This window comes from Mobula birostris, chromosome 12 (assembly GCF_030028105.1).
Source record: "Mobula birostris isolate sMobBir1 chromosome 12, sMobBir1.hap1, whole genome shotgun sequence".
NCBI classification, from domain to species: domain Eukaryota; kingdom Metazoa; phylum Chordata; class Chondrichthyes; order Myliobatiformes; family Myliobatidae; genus Mobula; species Mobula birostris.
Genome location: NC_092381.1, coordinates 46,489,870 through 46,514,502, shown reverse-complemented (window position 1 = coordinate 46,514,502; position 24,633 = coordinate 46,489,870). Strand labels below are relative to the sequence as shown.

The 24,633-nt window shown below is 43.3% G+C and overlaps 1 protein-coding gene across 2 annotated transcripts in view; it reads left to right on the top strand.

Moving 5' to 3' along the window:
• zfyve9a (zinc finger, FYVE domain containing 9a) overlaps positions 1-24,633 on the top strand; it is a 157,789-nt gene that overhangs the window by 83,043 nt on the left and 50,113 nt on the right. For both annotated transcript variants that reach the window (XM_072273740.1, XM_072273741.1), the window contains exon 6: positions 2,102-2,271. In XM_072273740.1, the coding sequence (XP_072129841.1) occupies positions 2,102-2,271 (170 nt within the window). The remainder of the gene's footprint in view (positions 1-2,101; positions 2,272-24,633) is intronic.

Below are 24,633 nucleotides of genomic sequence, written 5' to 3'. Positions count from 1 at the left end.
TGTCCCTTTGCTATGCAGGGAATAAAGATTGTGCTTTCACCCTGTCTGTGGGGGACGATCTTGTATGCCTCTATCAGGTCATGCCTCAATTTCCTACACTCTACAGAATAAATTACTAGTCTATGAAACTTATCCTTGTAATTTGGGCCCCGAAGTCCAGTCAACATCTTATTAGCATTTTCTGATTTCCCTCTTCCTTTCCTTTCTTCCATGGCCCACTGTCCTCTCCTATTAAATTCTTTCTTCATTCTTTTATCTCTTCCACCAATTCCCCTCTCATTTTACCTCATTTCTCCTTACTCACCCATCCACCTTCACTGGTCTTACCTGTCACTTGACAGCTTGTACTCCTTCCACTTCCCCACCATTTTCTTTTTTTCTGCTACCCACCTTTCCAGACCTGATGAAAGGTTTGGTCCAAAATGTTAACTGTGTATTCCCCTCCACGGATGCTGCCTGACTTGCTGAGTTTCTCGAGCATTTTGTGTGTGTTGCTCAAGAGTGACAAGTGCCTATTTTCACCACTTTTTCTGTGATACTGATTTCTTTGAACTCAATTTCATAACACCCATGGACACCCAGACCTTTGCCAATCCTCAGCCCACATACCTAGCTGATCAAGGTCCTGTGCTGATTTTTCCTATAACCTTCTACACCATCTACACTTCCACCTATTTTTTTATATCATCCACAATGTTAGAAACCATGCTTCATGCTTCATGTCATAGCATTTGTATAAATTACAAGGTCCCAACACTGCCCCCTTGTGTCACACACTAGGCACAGGCCCCTAGTCCAAGAAACAGCCCTCAACTATGATAAAATTGGTCATTTTTATTTGGCAGGCAGTAATTTGTGAGATGTCACAAGGATCATTATTGGGACCTCAGATTTTTAAAAAATTCATATTAGTAACTTGCATTATAAGACAGCATTATGTCAAATTTGCTGCTGATAATTTGGTAGTAAATTGAGAGGAAAATTAATTTAAAAAGGTGGCAGACGGAGTTCAAAGTGGGAAAATGTGATGTTATTCATTTTGTTAGAAAGCAGAGTTTAAAAAAAAATTAAATTAAATGTTAATTAAATATTGGAAAGTTGATAGAGATCTCTGTATCTGTGTGAAGAAAGTTGATATATAAATAAATAAAAGCATCCGTTAGTCTTGCGAGACCAAAGTCTTCACTCTCCAGGGTGCAGGCCTGGGCAAGGTTGTATGGAAGACCAGCAGTTGCCCATGCTGCAAGTCTCCCCTCTCCACGACACCAATGCTGTCCAAGGGAAGGGATTAGGACCCATACAGCTTGGCACCAGTGTCGTCGCAGAGCAATGTATGATTAAGTGCCTTGCTCAAGGACACAACACGTTCCCTCGGCTGGGGTTCGAACTCACGACCTTCAGGTAGCTAGTCCAATGCCTTAACCACTTGGCCACGTGCTCACATGAAGAAGAAAGTTCATATATGCTGTAATTAAAGCACACCTGGATTGTTGCTTTGTTTTGGTCTCATGCTTTTAAGAGGCAATGGAGGAAATTCATGTAATTAGATTCCTGGGTTGAAATTTCAATCTCATGAAGAAAAAATGACCCAATTATGTCTAAGTACTGTGGAATTTAGAAGAATAAAATGTTGTTTCTTTCTTTAAGACTGATGAGCTTGATGGGTTAATGCTGTTGTGCTGTTCATAGTAAGGAAGTCCAAAACCAGGGGTTCAATCTCAGGGTAAGAGTTGTCCACATAAAACTGAGCTGAGGAGTTTGTGTTGAAAGGCCAGTGAATGGTGAATTGTTAAATATGTTGAAACTGAGAAATTTGGATTACTGAGAACAAGGAATATGTGACTAGGGCAGAAAAGTGGAGTTGCAACTGGACAACGTGGCATACTCATGATCTTGTTCCTTTTTCTTAGGTAATTTATTATTGACTGTTGCTTGTTAATGATTATTACTTGCTTTGAATGCAGGCTTGAAAAAGTAAAGGCCTTTGGGGAAAACTGAGCATTAATGCAAACTGATTTTTGTTATTTTGGTTTCCTTTTGCTTCGACTGGCTAAGATCAATTTCATTGGCCTGATTTTGATTAACTCATGCATTTGTTTAGTGACTCACCCAAAGGAGCAACGACGAGTCTGGTTTGCTGATGGAATCTTACCAAATGGAGAAGTTGCAGATGCAGCAAAACTGTCATCAGGTGGGCCATCTATGACAGGATCTTTGACAGTATCACATGATCCTGGTAAAGAAGTTGCAACAAAACCCACAGCCTCTGAGGTAGGAGAATTATTTAAAAATACCAGAGCAGATATAGAGAAATGTTCTTGCTGTGAAAGGAAATGAAAATCCCAGTGTAATTCTTAAATGATTTGGATTGTTTGCTTACTTATGGGTTTTGCTATTTGGTATTCTTATTGAGCAAGGCACTGTGTTCATTCTATCAGTATCTGAAATAAACAAGAAATGCTCTGTACTCAGCAAGGCAAGCAGTATCTATGGTGAAAGAAACAGCCTTAAATCAGAACTAGGAAAGTTTAGAAACTGGCTGTTTATTCCGTAAAGAAGGGCGAATTGGGATTTTGGGAATTGATGGGATAGGGGTTGGCAGTTGGGGGGGGGGAATGAGGGAGCTTGGTAGTAAAAGAACAAAGATAATTGGGATGATAGGGTGGTGATCAAGAGCAAATGAACAATGCAGAAGATTGTTGCAGCTGAGGGCAGTGGCTTATTAATTGTGAACAGAAGATGAACTAATATACAAAACAATGCAGCTGTAAGAAATCTGCGAGAAATGCAAAGGAAAAACTGAGTTGTTATTTATTACTATAAGTTGATAACCTTAAATCATAAGACCATAAGACATAGGAGCACAATTAGGCCATTCAGCCCACTGAGTCTGCTCTGCCATCCTATCATGGCTGATCCCGGATCCCACTCAACCCCATACACTTGCCTTCCCGCCAAACCCTTCGCCCTGACCGATCAGGAAACGATCAGCTTCCACCTTAAATATACCCACAGACTTGGCCTTCATCGCAGTCTGTGGCAGAGCATTCCACAGATGTACTACTCTCTGGCTAAACAATCCATATTACAGGTTTCCCCCGCCATCTGAAGGTAGAGCGTTCCTATGAAACAGTTCGTAAGCCGGAATGTTGTAAAGCGAAGAAGCAATTACCATTAATTTAGATGGGAAAAATTTGTGAGCGTTCGCAGACCCAAAAATAACCTAACAAATCATGCCAAATAACACATAAAACTTAAAATAACAGTAACACATAGTAAAAGCAGGAATGATATGATAAATACACAGCCTATACAAAGTAGAAATACTTCTCTACAACCATTGCCTGCACTGTTCGCCGTAGTGAAAATCTCATGTAAGCGCCGTTGGTAAAAACACTCTCTCCAGTAACCTTTAAGCTATGAAGCTGCCAAATCATACCAAATAACACCTAAAAATACACAGCCTATATAAAGTAGAAATAATGCATGTACAGTGTAGTATCACTTACGGGAATCAGAAAGACATCGATCACACTGATGGTGTGTTAGGCTGAGTCGTTGGAGGCTGGGGTGGTGCAGTGGCCCCCACCCTCCAGGCCGCCGACCAATACCGATCCACGAAGCATGCAGCAGTCCAGTGGTAGCTGGAACGCACTCAGCACATCTTTAAGAAAAAAGCCGAAATAAACAAGCTAATTAATTACGTGCCGGGCAGCACCTAATTAATTAGCTTGTTTATTTCGGCTTTTTTTCTTAAAGATGTGCTGGGTGCCTCCTGGCTACCGCTGGACTGCTGCATGCTTCGTGGATCGGTATCTGTCTGCAGCCCGGGGGTTGGGGTGGTGGGACACTGAGGTGTCGTCTGTTTCCATCAGGGCAGGCAGGTCATCTTCTCCTATGACTGCCTGCCTCGATGTCGAAGGTCGAGGTTCGTCGTCTGCTGTGGCTGATGTGGAATGCTTGCTTGACTGCTTAGCCTAGCGCATTTTTCTATCATACAGTTCTTTGTAAGGACTCAAACCATCCTGCAAGTAAGCTCTAAATTGACTTTTCCTTTTCAAAATTAAAGTTGTACTTTGTCATTGCAGCGAAAATCTCACGCAGTTGCTTCACGTTCAGTTCCTGGAGGACTTCACTTTTGGTCCGTTCGCTATTGCATTCAGTTTCGATTGTTATCCTTTCCTCTTCCAATTGCATCAGCTCTTCATCTATCAGTTCTTGGCTATGGAATGCCAAAACTTCTTCAACATCATCTTCGTCAACTTCCACAAGCCAAACTCACTTTGTCCTTGCTTGGTTCACCACCATCGAAACGCTTAATTATGTCTAATTTTACACTAAGCGTAACACTCTTACGAGCTCTTTCAGACTTTTCCAATATGGATGCTCACAGGCATGTGTTTAAGCAATGCCAGCGAGAATGCAGCTTCGAATCTGGGGGAGAGCGGCTGCTCGGGGCGCGTGCTGCCTTTTTTTGCACGCTGCTTTTTTCATAACAGTGAAAACATCTTCTGTTAGCGAAAACAGGGAACTAATGTAGGTCTTTCGTAACAGTGTCTCGTGAAGCGAATGTTGGAAAAGCGGGGGACACCTGTACTTCTGTTCTAAAGGCTGTCCCCTCTGGTTCTAGATACCCCCACTCCACATCCACCCTATCTAGTCCTTTCAACATTCAGTAGGTTTCAGTGAGACTCTTCTGCATTCTTCTAAATTCCAGTGAGTACAAACCCAAAGCTGCGAAACACTCCTCATATATTAACCCCTTAATTCCCAAAATCATCCTTGTGAACCTCCTCTAGACTCTCTCCAATGACAACACTTCTGAGAGTCTTGCACGAAGACTGCTAAATACCTCTGCGCCTCTGATGTTTAAACCTTCTCCCCTTTTAGATAGTAGTCTGCACTATTGTTCCTTTTACCGAAATGCACTTCCATACATTTCCCAACGTGTATTCCATCTGCCACTTCTTGACCATTCTTCCAATTTGTCCAAGTCCTGCTGTAATTGCCTTGCTTCCTCAGTACTACCTACCTCTCCACCTATCTTTCTATCATCCGCAGACTTTGCTACAAAGCCATCAATTCCATTGTGTTTGTATATCTGGTAGTTATATTTGTTCTTTAATTATTTAATAATAACTCCAGACAGGAGATTCTGTGGACATGAAAGGGACACCCAGATCTTATGTTGCCTCCCAGATGTCAGGGTCAGAGATGTCTCAGATTGTATCCACAGCATTCTAAAGGAGGAGGATGAACCACTGAAAGTCATGGTACAGATTGGTATCAATGACACAGATAGGAAAAAGGATGAGGTCCTGAAGAGAGAAGTAAATGAATTAGATAGAAAGCTGAAAAGCAGGACTTCAAGGGGAGTAATCTCTGAATTGCTGCCCGTCCCAAGTGCCAGTGAGGTTAGGAATAGGATGATTTGGCAGATGAACGCGTGGCTGAGAAATTGGTGTCGGGGCCAGTGTTTCAGATTTCTGGATCATTGGGATCTCTTCAGGGAAGGTATGACCTGTACAAAAAGGATGGGTTACACCTGAACTTGAGGGGGACCAATGTCTTTGCGGGTAGGTTTGCTAGAGATTTTGGGATGGGTTGAAACTAATTTGGCAGGGGATGGGAACTGGAGTGATGGGGCTGAGGATGAGGCATTTGGTATTTAAGTCAATGCAGTGTGTAGTGAGATTGAGGAAGAACAGCCAGATGATTACTCAAAATTGTAGTCAGTGGGATGAATTAGGAAGTGTAATATGGGGGCAAATTTGAAAAGGGTGTTATGAATACTGGACTGAAGGTATTGTATTTGAATACTTGCAGTATATGGAATAAGGTTGATGCTCTTGTAGCATAGTTAGAGATCAGCAGGAATGACAATGTGGTCATCACTGAATCATGGCTGAAGGAGCATAACTGGGAGCTTAACATCCAAGGATATACATTGTATCAAAAGGGAAGGTAGGTAGGGTGTGGGTGGCTCTGTTGGGGGGAAAAAGTAAATCAAATCCGTAGAAAGAGGTGACATAGAATCAGAAAGAGGTAAGAAACTGCGAGAGTTAAAAGACCCTGATGGAAGTTGTATACAGGCCTCCGAACAGTGTCCAAGATGTGGAGTACAAATTGCAACGAAAGATCGAAAAGGCATGTGAAAAGGGCAGTGTTACAATAGTCATAGGGGTTTTCAATATGCAGGTATATTGAGAAAATCAAGTTGGTGTTGGATCTCAAGAGGGAATTTGTAGAATGCTTACGAAATTGCTTTTTAGACAAGCTTGTGGTTAAGTCCACTAGGGAAGAGGCAAATCTGGAATGAGTGTTGTGTAATGAACGAGATTTGACTGGGGAACTTATGAGACAATGAGCATAATATGATATAAATCACCCTGCAGGAGAAGGTAAAAACAGATATATCAATAGTATAGTAGAACAAAGGGAATTACAGAGGCATGAGAGGAGAGATGGCTAAAGTCGATTGGAAGGGGACACTAGCAAGGTTGATGGCAGAACGGTGGCCGGGAGCAATTTGGAAGGTCTCGGATAGATACATCATAAAGAAGTAGTAGTATTCTAAAGGGAGGATGATGCAACCAAAGCTGAAAAGGGAAGTCAAAGACAGCATAAGAGCAAAAGAGAGGGCGTAACATAGCAAAAAAAATTAGTGGGAAGTTGAGATGCTTTTAAAGGGCAACTGAAAGCAATTAAAAAAGCAATAAGGATAGAAAAGATGAAATGTGAAGGTAAGCTATCCAATAATATAGAAGAGGATACCAAAAATTTTTTCAGATAAAGTTGCAAGAAAGAGTTTGTGAACCCTTTGCAATTACCTGGTTTATTGCATTAATTACTCATAAAATGTGGTCTGATCTTCATCTAAGTCACAATAATGGACAAACACAATCGGCCTAAATTAATAACACACAAGCAAATGTACCTCATCAATAATGAATACACTATTTAAACAGTAACAGTCTAGGTTCAAAAAAGTATGTGAACTTCTGAGGTAATGCCTTCTACAAAAGCTACTTGGAGTTAGATGTTCCAGTCAATGAGGTGAGATTGGAGGTGTGTGTGTGTATGTGTATATATGTGTGTGTGTGTATATATATATATATATATATATATATATATATATATATATATATATACACACATACACACACACACACACATACATGTATATATGTATATATATGTATGTGTGTGTGTGTGTGTATGTATATATGTATGTATGTATCAAGGCATTTGGACGGGGCACGACTGCGCAAGTGCGTGAAGGCCGGCCAGTGAGAACAGCGGGAAGAGTTTAAAAAGAAGACAGCTTTACAGAGCAGGTGTTGGAGGAGAGGGAGACAGAGTAGGAAGGCTTTGGCTCAACAGGGCTTTAGCGATAATGGGTCAAGGCGAGGTAAGTTATCTGTTTAGGATACAGACAGAAAGAATGTGTGTGAGGATGGTTTTCTGTGCTCGGTGTCAGATGTGGGAGGTCCTGGAGACTCCCAACCTCCCAGACAGCCACATCTGCACCAGGTGAGTTGAGTTGCAGCTCCTTCGGGACCATGTTAGGGAACTGGAGATGCAGTTCAATGACCTTCGTCTGGTCAGGGAGAGTGAGGAGGTGATAGAGAGGAGCTATAGGCAGGTAGTCACTCCGGGGCCTCGGGAGACAGATAAGTGAGACAGGAGACAGGAGAGGGAAGGGCAAGAAGCAGGTGCTAGAGAGTATCCCAGTGGCTGTCACCCATAACAATAAATACTCCTGTTTGAGTACTGTTGGGGGAGACAGCCTACCTGGGGGAAGCAACAGTGGTCACGCCTCTGGCACAGAGTCTGGCCCTGTGGCTCAGAAGGGTGGGGAAAGGAAGAGAATGGCAGCAGTGATAGGAGACTCTATAGTTAAGGGGTCAGACAGGCGATTCTGTGGATGTGGGAAAGAAACACGGGTGGTAGTTTGCCTCCCAGGTGCCAGGTTCCGGGATGTTTCTGATCGCGTCCATGATATCTTGAAGTGGGAAGGAGAACAGCCAGAGGTCATGGTACATATTGGTATCAATGACATAGGTAGGAAAAGGGAGGAGGTCCTGAAAGCAGACTACAGGGAGTTAGGAAGGAAGTTGAGAAGCAGGGCCTCAAAGGTAGTAATCTCGGATTACTGCCTGTGCCACATGACAGTGAGTATAGAAATAGAAGGAAGTGGAGGATAAATGTGTGGCTGAGGGATTGGAGCAGGGGGCAGCGATTCAGATTTCTGGATCATTGGGCCCTCTTCTGGGGCAGGTGTGGCCTGTACAAAAAGGATGGGTTGCACTTGAATCTGAGGGGGACCGATATCCTGGCGGGGAGGTTTATAAATGCTATCGGGGAGAGTTTAAACTAGAATTGCTGGGGGGTGGGAACCAAACTGAAGTGACGGAGGAAAGGGAGGTTGGCTCACAAACAGAGAAAGCTTGGAGACAGTGCGAAAGGGAGGATAGGCAGATGATGGAAAAGGGATGCACTCAGACCGATGGTTTGAGATGTGTCTATTTTAATTCGAGGAGTACTGTATTATGAATAAAGTGGATGAGCTTAGAGCATGGATCATCACTTGAAGTTATGATGTTGTGGCCATTACAGAGACTTGGATGGTGCAGGGGCAGGAATGGCTATTTCAAGTGCCAGGCGTTAGATGTTTCAGAAAGGACAGGGAGGGAGGCAAAAGAGGTGGGGGCTTGGCACTGTTGATCAGAGATAGTGTCATGGCTGCAGAAAAGCAGGAAGTCATGGAGGGGTTGTCTACAGAGTCTCTGTGAGTGGAAGTTAGGAATAGGAAGGGGTCAATAACTCTACTGGGTGTTTTTTATAGACCAACCAATAGTAACGGGGATATCGAGGACCAGATAAGGAGACAGATTCTGGGATGGAGTAATAATAACAGGGTGGTTGTGGTGGAAGATTTTAATTTCCCAAATATTGACTGACGTTTCCCTAGAGTGAGGGGTTTAGATGGGGTAGAGTTTGTTAGGTGTGTTCAGGAAGGTATCTTGACACAATATGTAGATAAGCCTACAAGAGGAGAGGCTGTACTTGATCTGGTATTGGGAAATGAACCTGGTCAGGTGTCAGGTCTCTCAGTGGGAGAGCATTTTGGAGATAGTGATCACAATTCTGTCTCCTTTACCACAGCATTGGAGAGGGATAGGAACAGACAAGTTAGGGAAATGTTTAATTGCAGTAAGGGGAAATAGGCTATCAAGCAGGAACTTGGAAGCATAAATTGGAAACAGATGTTCTCAGGGAAACGTATGGAAGAAATGTGGCAAACGTTCAAAGGATATTTGCATGGGGTTCTGCGTAGATAACGTTCGAATGGGATGGGAAAAGGATGGTAGTGTACAGGAACCGTGGTGTACAAAAGCTGTTGTAAGTGTAGTCAAGAAGAATAAAAAGAGCTTACGAAAGGTTCAAAAAACTAGGTAATGATAGAGATCTAGAAGATCATAAGGCTAGCAGGAAGGAGCTTAAGAATGAAATCCGGAGAGCCAGAAGGGACCATGAGAAGGCCTTGGCGGACAGGATTAAGGAAAACCCCAAGGCATTCTACAAGTATGTGAAGAGCAAGAGGATAAGACATAAAAGAATAGAACCTCTCAGGTGTGACAGTGGAAAAATGTGTGTTAAACCGGAGGAGATGCCAGAGGTACTTGATGAATACTTTGCTTCGGTATTCACCATGGAAAAGGTTCTTGGCGATTGTAGGGATGACTTGCTACGGTCTGAAAAACTTGAGCATGTAGATATTAAGGAAGAAGATATGCTGGAGCTTTTTGAAAACATCAAGTTGGGTAAGTCACCAGGACCAGATGGGATGTACCCCAGGCTACTGTGGGAAGCGAGGGAGGAGATTGCTGAGCCTCTGATGATGATCTTTACATCATCAATGAGGACAGGAGAGGTTCCGGGGGATTGGAGGGTTGCAGATGTTGTTCCCTTCTTCAAGAAAGGGAGTAGGGATAGCCCAGGAAATTATAGACCAGTGAATGATGGCAGATGGAGTTCAACCCAGAAAAGTGTGAGGTAGTTCATCTTGGTAGGTCAAATATGATGGCAGAATATAGCATTAATGGTAAGGCTCTTGGCAGTGTGAGGATTAGAGGGATCTTGCAGTCCAAGTCCATAGAACACTTAAAGCTGCTATGCAGGTTGACTCTGGCCTTCATCAATTGTGGGATTAAGTTTAAGAGCCAAGAGGTAATGTTGCAGCTATATAGGACTCTGGTCAGACCCCACTTTGAGTACTGTGCTCAATTCTGGTCGCCTCACTACAGGAAGGATGTGGAAACCATAGAAAGGGGTGCAGAGGAGATTTACAAGGATGTTGCTTGGATTGGGGAGCATGCCTTATGAGAATAGGTTGAGTGAACTTGGCCTTTTCTCCTTGGAGCGACGGAGGATGACAGGTGACCTGATAGAGGTGTGCAAAATAATGAGAGGCATTGATCGTGTGGATAGTCAGAGGCTTTTTCCCAGGGCTGAAATGGCTAGCATGAGAGGGCATAGTTTTAAGGTGCTTGGAAGTAGGTGTAGAGGAGATGTCAGGGGTAAGTTTTAAATACAGAGAGTGGTGAGTGTGTGGAATAGGCTGTCGGTGGTGGAGGCGGAAACAATACAGTCTTTTAAGAGACTCCTGGATGGATACATGGAGCTTAGAAAAATAGCTGGCTATGGATAAGCCTAGGTAAGGACATGTTCGGCACAGTTTTGTGGACTGAAGGGCCTGTATTGTGCTGTAGGTTTTCTATTTTTCTAATTCATGTTTTGGAATGGCCAAGTCGGAGTCCAGACCTTAACCCAATTGAGATGCTGTGGTATGACCTGAAGAAGTCCAGAAATATTGAACTGAAACAGGTTTGTATGAAGGAATGGTCTAAAATTCCTCCTTGCCGTTGTGCAAGTCTGATCAGCAGCTACAGGAGGTTCTGCCAGTTATTAAATACAAGGATTCACATACTTTTTCCAGGCTGGACTGTGAATGATTAAACATTGTGTTTGTCTATTAGACAATAGACAGTAGGTGCAGGAGTAGGCCATTCAGCCCTTGGAGCCAGCACTGTGATCATGGCTGATCATCCACAATCAGTACCCTTTTCCTGCCTTCTCCCCATATCCCTTCACTCCGCTATCTTTAAGAGCTCTATCTAACTCTTTTTTTGAAAGAATCCAGAGAATTGGCCTGCACTGCCTTCTGAGGCAGAGCATTCCACAGAACCACAACCCTCCATTCTAAATTGTCTACCTCTTATTCTTAAACTGTGGCCTCTGGTTCTGGACTCCCTCAACATCAGGAACATGCTTCCTGCCTCTAGCATGTCCAATCCCTTAATAATCTTATGTTTCAATCAGATCTCCTCTCACCCTTCTAAATTCCAGTGTATACAACCCCAGTCGCTCCAATCTTTCAACATATGACAGTCCCGCCATCCCGGGAATTAACCTCGTGAACCTACGCTGCATTCCCTCAATAGCTAGAATGTCCTTCCTCAAATTTGGAGACCAAAACTGTACACAATATTCCAGGTGTGGTCTCGCCAGGGCCCTGTGCAACTGCAGAAGGACCTCTTTGCTCCTATACTCAATTCCACTTGTTATGAAGGCCAGCATGCCATTAACTTTCTTCACTGCCTGCTGTACCTGCATGCTTACTTTCAGTGACTGATGAACAAGGGCACCTAGATCTCGTTGTACTTCCCCTTTTCCTAACTTGACATCTTTCAGATAGTAATCTGCCTTCCTGTTCTTGCCACCAAAGTGGATAACCTCACATTTATGCACATTAAACTGCATCTGCCATGCATTCGCTCACTCACCCAGCCTGTCCAAGTCACCCTGCATTCTCATAACATCCTCCTCACATTTCACACTGCCACCCAGCTTTGTGCCATCTGTAAATTTGCTAATGTTACTTTTAATCCCTTCATCTAAATGGCTTCGATGAGAAGAGGCGGAGGACAAGCTTGCTCGCAGTTAGTCTTTACAATGCCTCCTGAGATGGTGATGTGCCTCTCATGTGAGATGTGGCAGTCTTGGGGGAACGCCCCACTCCCGCACAGTCGCATCTGCCAGAAGTGCATACGGCTGTGCAATCTGGAAGACCGTGTAAGGAATCTGGAGCAGGAGCTGGATGACCTTCGACTCGTAAGGGAAAATGAGGCAGTCATAGATGAGAGCTACAGGGAGGTAGTCACACCTAGGCTGTCGGAAGCAGGTCATTGGGTGACAGTCAGAGGGAGGAAAGCAAAGGTGAGCAGACAGGTAGTGCAGAGCACCCCTGTAGCCATTCCCCTGAATAATAAGTTTACCGTCCTGGATACTGTTGGCGGGGACGACCGACCAGGTGTGAGCCACAGTGGCAGGGCCTCCGGCACTGAGTCTGAACCAGTGGTGCAGAAGGGTGGGATGGAGAAGAAGAGCGCTGTCGTCATTGGAGACTCTACAGTCAGGGGAGCAGACAGGAGATTTTGTGGACGTGAGAAGGACACCCACATGGTTTGTTGCCTCCCGGGTGCCAGGGTCTGGGATGTCTCTGACCGGGTGCACGACATCCTGGTACGAGAGGGAAAACAACCAGAAGTCGTGATACATGTTGGGACCAACGACATAGGCAGGAAGTGGGATGAGGTCCTGAAGTGTGAGTTTCGGGAACTAGGCAGAAGGCTGAAGAACAGGACCTCAAGGGTGGCATTCTCAGAATTGTGGCCAGTGCTACGTGACAGTGATGGTAAGAATTGGAGGAGATGGCAGTTGAATGCGTGGCTGGGGAGTTGGTGCAGGGATCAGGGTTTTAGATTTTTGGATCATTGGGATCTCTTCTGGGGAAGGTGGGACCTGTACAGATTGGATGGGTTGCACCTGAACTCGAGGGGGAGCATATCTTTGCAGGTAGATTTTCTAGCATGGTTCGGGAGGGTTTAAACTCAATTGCAAGGGGGATGGAACCCAGAGCGATAGAGCAGTGAAAGAAGTGCATGGAGTAAAGCCAGATCTAACATATTGAGAGGCTTTGAGGAAAGAGAAGTGGAATAAACAATGTAAAGACAGTAAGGTAGGAGGGCTGAAATGTGTGTACCTCAATGCAAGAAGCATCAGGAACAAAGGTGATGAACTGAGAGCTTGGATACATACAGGGAATTATGATGTAGTGGCCATTACAGAGACTTGGCTGGCACTAGGGCAGGAATGGATTCTTAATATTCCTGGACTTCAGTGCTTTAAAAGGGATAGAGAGGGCGGAAAGAGGGGAGGAGGGTTGGCATTACTGGTCAGGGATACTATTACAGCTACAGAAAGGGTGGGTAATGTAGCAGGATCCTCTTTTGAGTCAATATGGGTGGAAGTCAGGAACAGGTAGGGAGCAGTTACTCTATTGGGGGTATTCTATAGGCCCCTGGTAGCAGCAGAGATACCAAGGAGCAGATTGGGAGGCAGATTTTGGAAAGGTGCAAAAATAACAGGGTTGTTATCATGGGTGACTTTAACTTACCTAATATTGATTGGCACCTGATTAGTTCCAAGGATTTAGATGGGGCAGAGTTTGTTAACTGTGTCCAGGACGGATTCCTGTCACAGTATGTGGACAGGCCGACTAGGGGGAATGCCATACTAGATCTAGTACTAGGTAATGAACCGGGTCAGGTCATAGATCTCTCAGTGGGTGAGCATCTGGGGGACAGTGACCACCACTCCCTGGCCTTTAGCATTATCATGGAAAAGGATAGAATCAGAGAGGACAGGAAAATTTTTAATTGGGGAAGGGCAAATTATGAGGCTATAAGGCTAGAACTTGCGGGTGTGAATTGGGACGATGTTTCTGCAGGGAAATGTACTATGGACATGTGGTGGATGTTTAGAGATCTCTTGCAGGGTGTTAGGGATAAATTTGTCCCGGTGAGGAAGATAAGGAATGGTAGGGTGAAGGAACCATGGGTGACAAGTGAGGTGGAAAATCTAGTCAGGTGGAAGAAAGCAGCATACATTAGGTTTAGAAAGCAAGGATCAGATGGGTCTATTGAGGAATATAGGGAAGCAAGAAAGGAGCTTAAGAAGGGGCTGAGAAGAGCAAGAAAGGGGCATGAGAAGGCCTTTGTGAGTAGGGTAAAGGAAAACCCCAAGGCATTCTTCAATTATGTGAAAGAAAAAAAGGATGACAGGAGTGAAGGTAGAACCGATTAGAGATAAAGGTGGGAAGATGTGCCTGGAGGCTGTGGAAGTGAGGGAGGTCCTCAATGAATACTTCTCTTCGGTATTCACCAATGAGAGGGAACTTGGTGGTGAGGACAATATGAGTGAGGTTGATGTTCTGGAGCATGTTGATATTAAGGGAGAGGAGGATGTTGGAGTTGTTAAAATACATTAGGATGGATAAGTCCCCGGGGCCTGACGGAATATTCCCCAGGCTGCTCTACGAGGTGAGGAAAGAGATTGCTGAGCCTCTGGCTAGAATCTTTATGTCCTCATTGTCCACGGGAATGGTACCGGAGGATTGGAGGGAGGTGAATGTTGTCCCCTTGTTCAAAAAAGGTAGTAAGGATAGTCTGGGTAATTATAGACCAGTGAGCCTTGTGTCTGTGGTGGGAAAGCTGTTGGAAAAGATTCTTAGATATAGGATCTCTGGGCATTTAGAGAATCATGGTCTGATCAGAGATAGTCAGCATGGCTTTGTGAAGGGCAGATTGTGTCTAACAAGCCTGATAGAGTTCTTTGAGGAGGTGACCAGGCATATAGATGAGGGTAGTGCAGTAGATGTGATCTATATGGATTTTAGTAAGGCATTTGACAACGTTCCACATTCAGAAGGTCAAAAGGCATGGGATCCAGGGAAGTTTGGCCAGGTGGATTCAGAATTGGCTTGCCTGCAGAAGGCAGAGGGTGGTGGTGGAGGGAGTACATTCAGATTGGAGGATTGTGACTAGTGGTGTCCCACAAGGATCGGTTCCGGGACCCCTACTTTTCATGATTTTTATTAATGACCTGGATGTGGGGGTAGAAAGGTGGGTTGGCAAGTTTGCAGACAACACAAAGGTTGGTGGTGTTGTAGATAGTGTAGAGGATTGTCGAAGATTGCAGAGAGACATTGATAGAATGCAGAAGTGGGCTGAGAAGTGGCAGATGGAGTTCAACCCAGAGAAGTGTGAGGTGGTACATTTTGGAAAGACAAACTCCAAGGCAGAGTACAAAGTAAATGGCAGGATACTTGGTAGTGTGGAGGAGCAGAGGGATCTGGGGGTACATGTCCACAGATCCCTGAAAGTTGCCTCACAGGTAGATAGGGTAGTCAAGAAAGCTTATGGGGTGTTAGCTTTCATAAGTCGAGGGTTAGAGTTTAAGAGTCGTGATGTAATGATGCAGCTCTATAAAACTCTGGTTAGGCCACACTTGGAGTACTGTGTCCAGTTCTGGTTGCTTCACTATAGGAAGGATGTGGAAGCATTGTAAATGCTACAGAGAAGATTTACCAGGATGCTGCCTGGTTTAGAGAGTATGCATTATGATCAGAGATTAAGGGAGTTAGGGCTTTACTCTTTGGAGAGAAGGAGGATGAGAGGAGACATGATAGAGGTGTACAAGATACTAAGAAGAATAGATAGAATGGATAGACAGCGCCTCTTCCCCAGGGCACCACTGCTCAATATAAGAGGACATGGCTTTAATGTAAGGGGTGGGAAGTTCAAGGGAGATATTAGAGGAAGGGATTTTACTCAGAGAGTGGTTAGTGCGTGGAATGCACTGCCTGAGTCAGTGGTAGAGGCAGATACACTGGTGAAGTTTAAGAGAATACTGGACAGGTATATGGAGGAATTTAAGTTGGGAACTTATATGGGAGGCAGGATTTGAGGGTCGGCACAACATTGTGGGCCGAAGGGCCTGTACTGTGCTGTACTATTCTATGTCCTATGTTCTAAATCATTAATGTATATTGTAAATAGCTGTGGTCCCAGCACTGAGCCTTGCGGTACCCCACTAGACACTGGCTGCCATTCTGAAAAGGACCCATTAATCCCTACTCTTTGTTTCCTGTCCTCCAACCAATTTTCTATCCATGTCAGTACCCTACCCCCAATACCATTTGCTCTAATTTTGCACACTAATCTCCTTTGTGGGACCTAATCAAAGGCTTTCTGAAAGTCCAGGTACACGACATCCACTGGCTTTCCCATGTCCATTTTCATAGTCACATCCTCAAAAAATTCCAGAAGATTAGTCAAGCATGATTTCCCCTTTGTAAATCCATGCTGACTCAGACCTATCCTCCCCACTGCTATCCAAATATGCCGCTATTACATCTTTTATAATTGATTCCAGCATCTTCCCCATGACTGATGTCAGACTAACTGGTCTATAATTGCCTGTTTTCTCTCTCCCTCCTTTCTTAAAAAGTGACTTGGATTAAGGTCAGACCACATTTTGATGAATGCAGAAAACCAAGTAATTGCAAGAGGTTCACAAACTTTTTCTTGCAACTGTATATAAAGAGTAAAAGAGAGGCAAGAATGGATATTGGATTGCTGGAAAATGACACTGGAGAGGTAGTAATGGGGGAACCAAGAAATAACAAATGGATTTAATAAGTATTTTGTGTCGGTTTTCTCTGTGGAAGACACCAGCAGTATACTAGAATAGAAATTCAAGGAAAGAGGTGAGTGTAAGGTGAAGGTGCTTGGGAAGCTGAAGGGTCTGAAGGCAGATAAACCACCTGGACCAGATGGACCACACCCCAGGGTTCTGAAAGAAGTAGTTGAAGAGATTGTGGAGACATTAGTAGTGATCATTGACAGAACACTAGATTCTGGAATGGTTTCAGATGACTGGAAAATTGCAAATCTCACTCCACTCAGAGAAGGGAGGGAGGCAGAAGGAAAGCCTGACTTCAGACGTTGTGAAAATGATGGGGTCCATTATTAAGGATGCGGCTTCAGGGTAGTTGGAGGCACATGATAAAATAGGTCAAAAGCAGCACGGTTTTCTTTAAGAGGCAGTCTTGCCTGACTAATCTGTTGGAATTCTTTGAGGAAGTAACAGGCAAGATAGACAAAGGAGAGTTGGTGGATGTTGTTTACTTGGAATTTCACAAGGCCTTCGACAAAGTGCTACACATAAGGCTGCTTAACAAGATAGGAGCTTGTGGTATTGCAGGAAAAATACTAGCGTGGATAGGAGATTAGTCAGAGGCATAGAGTGGGAATAAAGAGGAGTCTTCTCTGGTTGGGTGCCAGTGACTAGTAGTGTTCCACATGGATTGGTGTTGAGTCAGCTTTTTATTATATGTCAGTGATTTGGATGATGGAATTGACGGCTTTATGGCCAACTTTGCGGACAGTATGAAGATAAGATTCTGGGATATATTGGTGCATTACATAGAAGGCACAGCAACAGCTATATTTCATTAGGAGTTTGAGGAGAATTGGTATGTCTTCAAAGACATTTGCAAATTTCTACAAATGTATCTTGGAGACCATTCTAACTGTTTGCATCACCGTATGGTGTGGAGGAGCCACTGCACAGGATTGGTAAAAGCTGCAGAAAGTGGTAAACTTGGCCGGCACCATCATGGGCACTAGCCTCCCCAACATCCAGGACACCTTGAAAAAGCGATGCCTCAAAAAGATGGCATCAATCATTAAGGACCCCCATCACCTCTTCTCATTGCTACCATCAAGGAGGAGTTACAGGAACCTGAAGACACACTCAGTATTTCATGAAGAACTTCTTCCTGTCTTCTGTCAGATTTCTGAAGAGACGATGAACACTTCCTCAGTATATTTTTTCTCCCTCCCTTTTTGCATTACCTTTTTAATTTATTTTTTTATATATACTTTTTGTTATAGTTTTTATTACTATATACTACAATGTACTGTTGCTGCAAAACAACTAATTTCTGAATTTTTTTACTAATCTTAATATTACTATTTAAAAAATATATAAATATTTTAAATATAATTTTTATTGAGTTTTCAAAGTAAATACATGAGAAAAAAATATCTACCCTTCCCCCTCCCCCTTAACCCTCACCCCCCCCAATATATACTCCTACCTAAAGAGAAAAGAGAAAAAGAAAAAAAAAGTACCGCCTGAGTATTGGAAGGTTTGCACATGCTCCATGGGATTAAAAATAAATTTAATATATATTTGTTACTTTCCCCAAGGAACCAAGATCTTTATCATCGGAGCTGTAAATAAAGGCTCCAAATATTCAAAAATGTTTCATATTTATCTCTTAAAGTCTAAAACATTACTTAGCTTCTCAACTCTCATAGTTCCCTGGGGAATCTCTTTGAACTTCACCATGTTGCTATGTGTTTCCCTCCCAATCATCCAGGCAAAAAAAGAAAAACAAGAGGATAAGATACAAAAAAAAAGAAAAAACAAAATACCCCCCCCCCACTAATGTTGTGAATGAAAAGATACACAAAACTACCCCCCTCCATTGTGCGGGTCGTTGCTATTGCCACGTTTGCACACGTGGATAACGTAGCGATCGGACAGTGTTTCTTCCAGCTCCCTCGTAACAAAAAATTGTATATATATATTTAAAAAAAAGTCGTTATTCCCAGCTAATATTCCTCAAATTTTAACCTTTCTTCCCCACCCTCATATAATTAATAATATATTTATATATTCATCCGCCTAAAAATCCAACAGGCCTAATCCTTGATCCAGTCTTCATCTTCAATCCATCTCAGTCCCCTGGGTTTGTTCTTGTATCTGGTGAATGTTCAAAGAATCTCGTACAAACTCCTCCGCTTTCCGGTAATCGTCATAGCATCTTTTTTCTCCACCAGGCAGAAAAATCTTCAAGGTTGCAGGATAACGCAATATAAATTGATAACCGTGGTCCCATAGGGCTTTTTTCACTGGATTAAATTTCTTCCTTTTCTTCAAAAGTTCATAACTTATGTCAGGGTAAAAAAAAAATTTACTTTCCTTCTATCATCAGTGGCCCTTTTCTCTTCTTGGCAGCTTGGGCAGCCGCCTATAGAATCCTTTCTTTGTCTTGAAATGTTAAGAATTTTATTAAAATTGATCGTGGATGTTGGTCATCTTGTGGTTTTGGTCTTAGAGCTCTATGTGCCCGCTCAATTTCAATTGATCGGTCTTCCTCTTTCATTTGCAAGGTTTTCAGGATCCATCTTTGAAAAAATTCTATTGGGTTATCTCCCTCTATACCTTCTTTAAGACCAACAATTTTAACATTGTTACGTCTACTAAAATTTTCCAACACGTCCACTTTCTCCAAGAGTCGATTTCTTTCCATATTCTAGACAAGCACATCATTTTCTGTTTTTTCCACTCTATCGTTAATATGCTCCATTGTTCTTTCCATCTTCTGAAGTTTCTTATCCATTTTATCTTGTCTTTTCATAGCTTTATCATTAGCACATCTTCACGTCTCTAAGCTCTGTTCTTAATTTTCTTAGTTCAGCCTCTCTTATGTCTCCATCGTCTCCTTTACTTCCAGTCTCTTCCAGTTCTTCCTCCTGTTCTTCATCTGCGGTATCCAATTCTGACTGAGTCGTTTTCAGTTGCAGTGGCCGTCGGTTCTTGTAGTTTAAGTTGTGTCGATTTGCGCATGTGTACTTCTTTGCGCATGCGCAATTCCGGCATCTTCTTCCGAGAGACTGCTACCGCCGCCATTGCTCCCTGTTCTTCTACGCCAGAGATAAAATATGTCTCCTCCGAAGGAGATCCAACCTGAATCCGAGGCTCCATCGCTGCAGTAGGCCCTTTTTTCTTCCCATCTCGCGGCGACTTCACAACAACAGACTTCTTCTGTTGCGGTTTACGAGGCATATTGTAGAGTAGTCTTACGAAGTTTATAAGTAGTTTTCGGAAAGTATTTATTAACTTCACTTTGTTTAAACGGTACTTTGCTGATTTTTTACGGGAGAGCTGGATTTACACGTCTCAATCCCACGTCATCATGTGACGCCCCCAATATATAAATACTTAATGTAATTTAGTCTTTTCCCTATATTTATCATGTATTGCACTGTACAGCTGCTGCAGAGTTAACAAATTTCATTACATATGTCGATGATATTATACGCAATTCTGATTTCTAATTGCATCAATACATTGTGCCCTGGATAGATCTTCGATACCAGGAACTTGAGACTGGTCACCCTTTCCACTGTTGATCCCGTGATGAGGACTGATGTGTGTTCCCTTGACTTCCCTGTCCTGAAGTCCACAATCAGTTCCTTGGTTTTACTGACGTTTGAGTAAAGGTGGTTGTTGTGATACCACTTAACCATCTGATCTACCTCTCTCACGTACGCTTCCTCATCGCCATCTGAAATTCTGCCAACAACAGTTGCTTCATCTGCAAATTTATAAATGGCGTTTGAGCTTGCCTGGCCACACATTTGTGGGTATAGAGAGAGTAGAGCTGTGGGTTAAGCACGCATCCTTGAGGTGGGCCAGTGGTGACTGTCAGCATGAAGGAAATTTTATTTTTGATCTGCACTGACTGTAGCTGTTGCTGACAACAAAGATAGAATTCTTGCTTTTCATTTAAAATCAATTCTTCAAATATTTCAAGAGTGCTCCCCCTCTGACTCTGATCCATAGAAAGAAAAGTCAAAGATTTGTCATCCACTTTCGTCTGTAGACACTGACATTTCAAAGTTGTCAGTACTGGAGAATATGTTGTGCTGTTGTTTAGTAGTGAGGACCTGAAATTACAATTCTGACTCTACCTGTTTCTGAACCTAAGACAATACAGACCAACCAGAACATGGTGACCTTGCAGTCAAAACCATAACATTTTATTATACTTGCAATTCTATTATACTTTGAAGTTGTCACTGAAAATTTACCATCTAAATTAAAGAAGTGTTTTGAATCAAAATGAGCATTGAAAAGATGCTCTGAGTATCACAGTCATAGTTGTACAACAGAGAAACAAGACCTTTGGTCTGCAACTTCCATGGCAACCTTTTTGACCATCTTGTTTAAAGCTCATGCCTGAATCAAAAAGCTTGCATTGATATAACAGGTTCAGAAATTTTGTTACATGTTGCCTGGATCTTATAGACCCTCTCATAACCTCACCTCATGTTGCATATGAAGATACCACCATCTCCCCATCTTTGTTAGGCTGCGCAGCTTTTCCAAGTGGGAAATTTTATCTGACTTGAGCGAATGACCATAAATAAATCTCTGGGCTATGCAACCAAACAGAGGTGAGTAGTAGCTTCCATCACAAAAATCAAAGCAGTAGGCTCCACATGGCTTGTCAACATGCGGAGCAGCTACATGCCGGCCCTTAGTCAATGTGCCAGCAAGGATGAGCCCCTTGCATCATCAGCTGCACAGCTTGCCTCAGCTCATCTAAAACAGCTGTCACAGCAATTACTTCACACTGATCCCTGGGTGATTTCGAACAAGAAGAATGCTATTGGAGTATAGGGATTTGTATCTGGTTCCAACACAGTTTCTATTACTGCCTTCATGAACACTAGGCAAGTACTGGTGTAGGCAAAAACGTTGGACCTTGAAGAGAGATTCATGTCAGTTTAGAAAGGTAGGCAACTGGTTTTCACCATAATAAAACTTGAAAATATTGCTTTGACTGATCCAGCGTGAACTCTTAGGTTTTGTATTCTGTATTTATGTGTGTGCAGAAGGAATAGTGGTGTCTTTGGTTTTATGTGGTAATAATCCAGTTTTGGTCCTTGCAGTTTTTTTTTGGGACTTTAAAAAAAATCCCCAGGTTGGAAAAGTAAGCCGTTGTTGTTCTATGATTATGTAGGAATGGGTAAGAGTAAAACCAAAAGATGGCAGTCCCCTGAATTAGACAATGGATGTGAGGTGTTGTGTCAGAGGAGAAACATGGTTGTCAACAGAGAATTAGGAATTTTGCACATTAGTCACAGAATGTGGTTTGTGAACACTTTGGTGGTGAGGCTTTTCACTTACATTTTTTTTCTGATTGTTCTATTATCTTTTACACTTATCCCTTGAAAAGGACCCCACTCCAGATTATCTGAATATTGTCACTGACACCATCACTGACCTCATCAATTCTGGAGAACTCCCATCCACTGCCACCAAACTCAGATTCCTTGCCCTACACTGCTCGCTTCTACCTCCTACCCAAGGTCCACAAACCAGACTGTCTGTGTAGGCTATTGTCTCTGCCTGTTTTTGCCCCACTGAACACATAACCTCATACCTTGACTCTATTCTATCCCCCTTTGTTCAGTGCATTCCCACCTACAGATAAATCTGTAGCACTTCTCATGCTCTGGATCTCCTCAGTAACTTACAGTTTCCTGGCCCTGATGGCCTCATTTTCACCAGGGATGTCTAGTCCCCATATGCTTCTATCCCCCATCAAGAAGGCCTTAAAATGCTCCATTTCTTACTCAAGACCCAACCAGTTCTCCTCCACCACCACCCTCCTCCATCTGGCAGAACTGGTCCTCACCCTCAACAATTTTTCCTTTGACTCGATGGGTAGCCACGGGCACCTGCATGGGCCCCAGCTTTGCCTGCCTCTTGGTTGACTCTGTAGAACAGTCCATGTTCCAAGCCTTCCCTGGTAATGCTCTGCAGCTGTTCCTCCACTACATAGACGATTGCATTATTGCTGCTTCTTGCATCTATGCTGAGCTCGTCAATCTTATCAACTTTGTCTCCAACCTCCAACCTGCCCTTAAGTTCACTAGGTGCATTTCTGATATCTCCCTCTGCTTTCTCGATCTTTGTCCCCATCTTTGGAGACACTGTCAACCGACATCTTTTATAATCCTACTGAGTCTCACAGTTTTCTTAACTAGACATCTTTCCTCCCTGTCTCTTGTAGAAATGCTATTCTATTTTCTCAGTTCCTTTGTCTCTACCACATCTCTTCCCAGGATGCAGCTTTCCTTTTCAGAACATAGAAACATAGAAAATAGGTGCAGGAGTAGGCCATTCGGCCCTTCGAGACTGCACCGCCATTTATTATGATCATGGCTGATCATCCAACTCAGAACCCCGCCCCGGCCTTCCCTCCATACCCCCTGATCCCTGTAGCCACAAGGGCCATATCTAACTCCCTCTTAAATATAGCCAATGAACTGGCCTCAACTGCTTCCTGCGGCAGAGAACTCCACAGATTCACCACTGTCTGAGTGAAGAAGTCTTTCCTAATCTCGGTCCTAAAAGGCTTCCCCTTTATCCTCAAACTGTGACCCCTTGTTTTGGACTTCCATTCCTCCACCATAGATGCTGCTCTCACCATCTCTCCTCCATTTCCTGAACATCCGCACTCACCCAATTTTCCTGCCAAGAGTGATGGTCTCTCCTGTCCTGACCTCCCACCCCAGAGCCTCCGCATCCAAGACAACATCCTCTGCAATTTCCAGCATTTTCAAAGGGGATCCAAACATATCTTACCCAGCAACCCCCCCCCCCACTTTCCACAGGGATCTCTCCCCTCCGTAGATTCCCTTATTTATTGTCCTTCCCGGCACTTATCCCTGAGAGCAGCAAAAGTGCTATACCTTCCCATTCACCTCCTCCCTCACCTCCATTCAGGGCCCCAAGCAGTCCGTCCAGAAGAGGCACCACTAACCTATGAATTTATTTGCTGGGGTCATCACCTGCAAATCTGCTGCTCCTGATGTCACCTCCTGTACATTGGTGAAACCCATCGTATATTGGGGGACTACTTTGAGCACCTCTGCTCAGTGGCCAAACATTTTAATTCTGATACTTATTCCCATTCTAACATGTCAGTCCAAGGTGAGGCCACCCTGTTGCTGGAAGAGCAACATCTTATATTTCATCTGGGTGGACTCCAACCTGATGGCATGAATAGCGACTTCTCCTTCTGGTAAAAGAATTTTCTCTCCTTCTCCTCTTCTATTCCTCACTCTGGCCTCTTAACTCTTCTCACCTGCCTATCACCTCCTGGATCTCTTCCTCTTTCCATTTCTCCTGTGGTCCACTCTCCTCTCCTATCAGATTCCTTCCTCTCCAATCTTTTATCTTTCATACCCACCAGGCTTCACCTATCACCTAGCTATCCTCCTTCCTCTCCATCCCACCTTTTAATTTTGGCATCTTCCCACTACTTTCCAGTCTCGAAGAAGGGTCTTGGCCTGAAACGTCAAATGTTTATTCATTTCCATAGATGCTGCCTGCCTGACAGCATTTTGTGTGCGCTGCTTTGGATTTCCAGCATCTGCAGTCTTTCTTGAGTTTACTTACCACAACACTTAAGCATGTGAATTCCAGGTATCTGTTCCAGAACGTACATTTTCAGTTAGCTTGTTTTACCCCTTTTCCTATTGGCTAAAATCTTCATCTGCTTTGTGTCTACCTATTTCACCAGTGCCTGGTGTAAACTGTCACATTCAGTTTATTGTCAACTTTGGATTTGTGTTATTTTATTCCAGTCCATGTCCTCACTTTATTTAAAAAGACACTGCTCCAGTCTGGAAATTAGTTATCTACCATTTTTATGTGGTCATTTATCACACTCTGATGGCAAAATGTCAAGTTGCTCTTCCATCTAATGCTCAGTGTAAAGTAATAAAGTTGTTTTCATTATTGCTTCCAAATTTGCCCATGATCTACTGGATACCATTTTTGCAATCCTTAAGG